The sequence below is a fragment of the Cryptotermes secundus genome, unplaced genomic scaffold (assembly GCF_002891405.2).
Source record: "Cryptotermes secundus unplaced genomic scaffold, Csec_1.0 scaffold947, whole genome shotgun sequence".
NCBI classification, from domain to species: Eukaryota; Metazoa; Arthropoda; class Insecta; order Blattodea; family Kalotermitidae; genus Cryptotermes; species Cryptotermes secundus.
This window is the reverse complement of record NW_019734978.1, coordinates 290,966-298,420: the sequence shown is the minus strand read 5'-3', so window position 1 is coordinate 298,420 and position 7,455 is coordinate 290,966. Positions and strand designations below refer to the sequence as shown.

At 38.6% G+C, this 7,455-nt stretch overlaps 1 protein-coding gene across 2 annotated transcripts in view; it reads left to right on the top strand.

Moving 5' to 3' along the window:
* LOC117282681 overlaps window positions 1–7,455 on the top strand; it is a 16,666-nt gene that overhangs the window by 7,536 nt on the left and 1,675 nt on the right. The window contains exon 5 of one of the 2 annotated variants that reach the window (XM_033753301.1): window positions 5,235–5,456. In XM_033753301.1, the coding sequence (XP_033609192.1) occupies window positions 5,235–5,456 (222 nt within the window). Of the gene's footprint in view, window positions 1–5,234; window positions 5,850–7,455 lie in introns of those variants that run through there. The other variant, XM_033753299.1, reaches the window with a different exon arrangement.

The following is a 7,455-nucleotide window of genomic DNA, read 5'->3' as shown; positions in this document are numbered from 1 at the left end:
GACTGTGTGCGCACTTCTCCCCTCTACTGTCTCTACTGTCCCCCTCTCTCCTTCCCCTCCTGAGCCGACTTAGCGGCCTAACAAGTGGAGCTAAGGGTGCTTGGCTCCCCAACTGTTGAAGGGGTCGCTTCTCATTTCGGTCCACCGGTTGAGGTCATCCTCGACCGTCCAAATTGATTTCTCTATGTGGTATTCAATCGTAGAACAGCGAACTCTGCAATCATTCTGATACAGGTATTTACATCATGTTTGTATTCTTTCTTTATTAATATATTATATTTATTCTTTGTTAATATTTGATTTGGTTATATCTGTTTGGGTATTTCCTCCTTGCTGATTTCTTTGTTCTCCCCTGCTCGCCCTGTCCTGTGATCATGAGAACCTATACGCACCCTGAAGGATCCTCTGAAGGGTACCTACGTTTCACAAATACACTGAATTAACAGTTGTCTAGGAGTGGTCTTCCAGTGTGGGGATCAGACAGGAGGACTAATAATCCTTCACTGACTATGTTATGAATTTTTCAGTGACAATGGAATAAGTTAAATGGGGTATGAGAGTGTGGATTTGATCCAGTTGGCTTAGGACAGGTTCCATTTCATGATCACATGAGCAGAGTAATGAAACCTCAGGGTGTGATGAAAGGTGTGATTGGTCCCTGTCACCATGGCGTGGCACGTCCTCAGGTTGCGGATGGAGGAGACACCTTCCAGTTTTGGAGGGAAGCCGTGAATGTATTGAATAAGCAGTCATGGTCAGCCGTCAAGCGGTGCCCCTCCAGCGTGGGGGTTGGGCATGGGGCTAACAACTCCTCACCGTAAAAATCATTATGTTACAAAAATGAACACAGATTCCTTGGATAAACGACATACGCTAATGAAAATGGATATGAGATGTGGCCGTTGGAATGTACGAAATTTGTATAGGGCAGTTTTGCTCAGGGCAGTGGCAGAAAAAATCTTAAAATATAAGTTAGATTTAGCGGGAGTACAGGAGGTCAGATGGGATGGAGGTGGCATCACACCAGCTGGAGACTGTACATTTTTCTATGGAAAGGGGAATGAAAATCATGAATTAGGTACAGGTTTTCTCGTACATAAGAGAATCATATCAGCAGTTAAAAGAGGGTAGAGTTCGTTAGTGATAGGATATCATATATAATACTAAAAGGTCACTGGTCTGATATCATTGTTACGAATGTACAGATATTCCATATTTTGATAGATAGGAGACGGCACTCAAGTATACTTGATGTCCGATCATTCAGGGCAGCAGATTGTGATACTGACCACTATCTGGTTGTTGCAAAAGTAAGGGAATGACTGGCAGTGAGCAAACAAATGACACAGAGTTCATATGGAGAGGTTCAATCTCAAGAAATTAAATGAAGTAGAGGGTAAAGAGCAGAATTGTGTTGAAATCTCAAATAGGTTCACAGCTTTGGAAAACTTGGAAACTAAGGTGAATGTTAATAAAGCTTGGGAAACTATTAGAGAGAATATAAAAATGTCTGCCAAAGAGAGTCTAGGTTATTATGAACCAAAGAAGCATAAGCCATAGTTCGATAAAGGATGCTCAAAATTATTAGATCAAAGAAAGCAAGCCAAATTGCAATGGTTACAGGATCCAAGCAAGTTAAATGGGGATAATCTGAACAATATAAGACATGAAACCAGCAGGCATTTCAGGAACAAAAAGAGGGAATATCTGAAAGACAAAATTGATTAGCTTGCAATGAACAGTAAGAACAAGAACATTAGAGACCTATATAGAGGAATAGATGACTTTAAGAAGAGGTTACCAGCCTAGCAGTAACTTAGTGAAGGATGAGAATGGTGATCTGCTTCCCACAACATTTTGAATAGGTGGAGGAACTACTTCTCTCTGTTATTGAATGTACATAGGGTCAGTGCTGTTAGGCAGACAGAAATTCATACAGCTGAGCCGTTAATACCTGATCCTAGCCCTTTTGAGGTTGAAACTGCTATTGCAATATGAAACGGTATAAATTGCCAGGTAGTGATCAAATTCTGGCAGAACTTATTGAAGCAGGAGGCGAAATATTACGTTCTAAGATCCACAATCTGATTACTTCTATTTGGCATGAGGAGAAATTGCCTGATCTTTGGAAGGAGTCTATTATTGTACCAATGCACAAGAAGGGTTATAAAACTGACTAGTAATTATCGGCGATATCACTGCTATCAACTGCATATAAAATTTTGTCCAATATTCTTCTTTCAAGGTTAAGTCCATATATAGATGAAATTATTGGGGATCATCAGTGTGGGTTTCGACGTAACAGATCAACTACAGATCAGATCTTTTGCATTCGTCGGGAGTACGATGAGACAGTACATAAGCTATTCATAGACTTCAAGAAAGCCTATGATTCAGTCAGGAGGGAAGTATTGTACAATATTCTGATAGAGTTCGGGATACCCGTGAAAGTAGTTAGGTTGATTAAAATGTGTTTAAACGAAACGTTTAGTAAAGTCCGTATAGCTAAACATTTGTCTGATAGATTTTCTATCTAGAATGGTTTAAGACAAGGAGATGCTTTATCGCCACTTCTTTTCAACTTTGCTTTAGAATATGCCATTAGGAAGGTCCAGGGAAACCAGGTGGGACAGAAGTTAAACGGGACACATCAGCTGTTGGCCTATGCTGATGATGTGAATCTACTGGGTGATAATGTAGACACCATAAAGGGGGAGGGGGGGGAACTAACTTTAACTGACGCAAGTAAAGAGGTTGGTCTAGAAGTAAACACAGAGGAAACTAAGTATATGCTGCTGTATCGTCACCAAAATGCAGGGCAAAATCATGATATAGATAGGAAACAGATGTTCTGAAAATGTGGCACAATTCAGATATTTGGGAACAGTGATAACAGGTCGAAACCTGATTCAGGAGGAAATTAAGAGGAGATTGAACTCGGGTAATGCTTGCTACCATTCAGTCCAGAATCTTTTGTCTTCTCGTCTGATGTCTAAATACATAAAAATCAGAATATACAAAATTATATTTTTGCCTGTGGTTCTTTATGGGTGTGAAACTTGGTCTCTTGCATTAAGGGAGGAACATAGACTGAGGGTGTTTGAGAAGAGGGTGTTTTTGGGAGAATATTTGGACCAAAGAGAGATGAAGTGACAGGAGGTTGGAGAAAACTGCATAATGAGGAGCTTCAGAACTTGTACTTTTCTCCAAGTATAATTAGAATGATCAATTCACATAGTATGAGGTGGGCAGGTCCTGTAGCACAAATGGTGGAGATGAATGTGTGTAGGATATTGGTGGGGAAGCCAGAAGGAGAGAGACCATAGGGAAGACCAAAGCGTACGTGGGTGGACAATATTAGAATGGATCTTAGAGAGATAGGATGGGATGGTATGGATTGGATAGATCTGACTCAGGATAGGGACCGGTGGAGGGATCCTGTGAACACGGTAATGAACTTTCAGGTTCCATAAAATGCTGGGAAATTCTTGAGTAGCTGGTGAATTGGCAGCTCCTCCAGGAGGGCTCAGCTCCTTTAGTAAAAAGTAAGTGCAGTTCTTATGGTGCTGACCAAAGTGATGATAAACACAAGTTGTAGTAAAGTAAAGCTTATGAAAATGATAAAAAATATGATTACATGTAAATACTAAGGGATTCTGATGATCGTGTATAACACTTAGGATCAGTGGGTTTTTGTGCTTTGTCCATCTGGTATTCTACAGAAAACACAAAAGAACAAACTGTTTTGGAATCTGAGTGATCACCAAAGTGATGATAAACACAAGTTGTAGCAAAGTAAAGCTTATGAAAATGATAAAAATTGTGATTACAGGTATATACTAAGGGATTCTGTTGATGGTGTACAACGCTCAGGATCAGTGGGTTTTTGGGCTTTGTCCATCATCTGGTATTCTAAAAAACACAAAAGAACACACTGTTTTGGAGTCTGAGGATGGAAACACTGTGCTGTGTTCTTTTGTGTTTTTTAGAATACCATACAATGGACGAAGTCCAAAAACCTAGTAATAGTAATCCTGAGAAATATGATTATGCTGGCCATACATTGCATTATTGTGATGACATGTGCAAAGTCTAGTTGACCATGTGTTTTATTTCTTCAGTATTAATGAGTTAACACATTAAGGGCCGGTGATTTAAATATTTAAATCACCCTGGTGACTGCCATTATTAAACCTACTTTCCTAACACTTGCACTGATCACTTCAAAAATTAATATAAAATCTCGTAATTAATTTTTTGAACTAAAATTTTTGGAGAACGCTTACCAATGCTCCTAGAAGTGCTTGAGGGTGTGATATTTCTGGAAACATTCCCCCTTGTGAAGTAGCATTACACAGAACTTGCAAATGTAGACATACTCCTTTTTTTTGTGAACTGTGGAAACACGGCTTCGCCTAGAAGGATGCTTCACCTTGGAATGTTCACTCTTCACAATTTTCATGAGTGTATGTTTCCGCATATCACCCGAGAGTCGCTCTGGGGGATCCACATGAGGCCTGCGTGGGGTGGGAGTTGATGGGCCTGGTCGCACTAAGTCTGTGTCTGACTCTGGTTCTGCCTCCACCATCTGGTTTGTAGCACCAGGCCTTTGCCACATTCACCCGAAGTGCTTTGTATTTCAATTTTGAATCGGGGTTTAGATTTTTGTGAGTTTTTACTTCCCCGCAATGTTATTACTCCCATTATCGTCGGTGCTACTGTCACTTTTTACTATCTGTGGCCACAATTCCTTGTTCTGCCCTGTCACTGCCGCTCTCTAAATCACCATAACTAGTCGTCTCACAAGGCAGGTCAGCTGGCTCATCGGAGAAAAATTTGCCCTTGTCCATACCCCACCACTAACTACTGGCTGGTACATATAGCTCGAAGAGCAGCAAAGCATATTTTTTATAGTGGCTTAAGAAAACAGTGAGATCAAGTTACTGACAAATAAGCAAACATTCCAGAGTTTTATTATGCCAATGCATGCAACTTGGGTGGCGCCGGAGCAAGGTATAGTGTGTTACAAACTAATGTGTTCTAAAATCGTGATATAATGTGACCGGTCCGCCACGTTTAAAAGCCAAAAGCATGATATCATGCGACTGGTCCTCAGTGTGTTAAAATCCCCGTTCTCTGAAGGTGATACTTAAAGATTAATCACAGCTTTATCAGTTGGTATTTAATATTGTTCATCAGGGTGACTTTAAAACATGTCATTTTTTTGTTCATAGGCCATTCAAGAAACTTGCTAGAATTCCCTGAGTCTAGGGTCTCAGAAGATGGGACTTTCAGCAGTTCCGATCAAGATGATGCAGCCATGTTCATATCTGATATGGCTGAACTTCTGCAGTTCAACAGTCCCCTGGTGGGTGACTGTGATTATGAGCCACCAACCAAGCGTTCTCGTACAGAAGAGAAACCAAAGGATATCACGTCATCACTGCTGTATGCAGGTATAAACTACATTGTACCACCAGCAGATGAAATCTGGCCACCTCCACCTGAAGATGGTCATATCAGCAACATGCTTGAGAAGCAACTGGGAGAGATATCATTTTCATTAATTACATCTTCCCATGACTCATAACTTAATTTCTTATTAAAATTAGCAATTGAAACCTCATTTATTTCCCATATATAGTAGTAACTTTTTTTATGTTTTTGTTTAAATATATTATGTATTATTAGGTTCTGGGCCTCATGATCAGAAAGACCATTTATGATGCGATATACAGTAAAATTTGTAAACTTATGTGTATTAATAAAAATATTATCAATTGTAGAATAAGATTTTTTTTGGAATCTAGTAGGGAATTGGATTATACTATAGAGTCCATGAGAGGCTAGTAATGAGTCTAACTGCTATTTGTGTGGAGAATTATTAAGATAGTTTATGTTTATAGCACCACATATTATATCTTCAGTGTGGGCAAAAATCATATTCAAAAGTCTGTCAAGGTTTTGAAAAAATGCTGAAAGTTAGCAGAAGGAGCTCTATAGATGGCAATAACATGTTTCATGAGCAGGGAGGTGCAATCTAACTGCACATACTTCTGAGTCCTTTTCTTTACAGTATTTTTCCATATTTATATTAGTAGAATAGATAGTTTCACGTACAAAAATACATGCACTCCCATTCTTAAAGGTGCTCCTACGAAAACTAGCCCCAAGTTTGAAACCCATCATCAAAGTAGTGTCAGTAGCAGTATCACGAAGATGGTGCTTGGTTAAGCAAACAATATGAGAGGAATCCAGAAAAGAAGAGATAGATATTTCGTCAAGCTTACTAATATTAAGTCCTCTAATGTTTGATGGTAGATAACTAGATCTTCATTACCTGGTTTTAGGGGCAGTGGTTGCTTTATATGTTTCCTATTCTCCTTAAAACTAGGTTCACTATGATTTAATGTGTACACATTTAAGTGTTGCATAAAAAGTCATCATTTCTAGATGTTGGTATTTTTCTATTGCATTTAGAAATTTGTCGAGTTGGCAGTTGGGCCGGTAAAAGTGTGGTTTTTAGGAGAACATCCATTTGTATTTCCTTGCCTACCCCATTTAAGTGAGAGCCCTGCCTTGAATATAATAGTCTATTATTTATCAATTCTTTTGTAATCATATGACTAAAAAATTTGCTAGTTTACTCAGTTTGCTGTTAAAAAGTTGAATTGAATTGTTTAAGTGAGAAAGATCTGTAGTGTCATATCTAAGAGGAGCACTTATTAATATTACATTGGTGTGCTTTTCATTCTCAATGTAATTTACAGTGTTCCTGAATGCTACTCTTTAAGTCATTAGATCCACTACTAATTATTAAGAAGTCATTTGCTGTTAGGTTGCCCACTTCTTCCTTCATTATTTCACTTAATGATTCTATGCAAGATCCTGGATTTATCACACCACACACTTCAAAACGAGCATCCACAGAAGTTATCATCTTCGCTGCACAACCTCTCACATGGCTATCACCAATTGTCAATACTTTATGCTTATTACCTTTAAGATATTTTATCTGTATGGTAAGAAGAAGGCAATAAATTCTGTCTTGTTACTGTACATTTTACACAGACTGATTGTTGCAAAGAAAAAGACACTAAAAAATGTAGAAAAGAGCACCACTTATACAACTTGCACAATACTGTATCTTGACAAACTCCAGACTCTAAATACTTGGAACACATGCAGTACTCAGAAGCTGAGTTGGACTGTAAAGGGATACATGTTTATATTTTTCAGCATTTCTTCTTAATCTGCTGATCCTCCGAGAGAGTGATCACAACAGCAGAAATACTTTCAATGAAATCTATTGCAACCGCAAGGGTATATTATTTTCCACAAGTTGACCAAAGTCTTCAAAATAACAATGCATCTTTAATGCTAGAGTGAAGCATTTCAATATGTTATTCTTGAGCTCTAAATCTCCATGTTATACAAATCAATATCCTGATCATG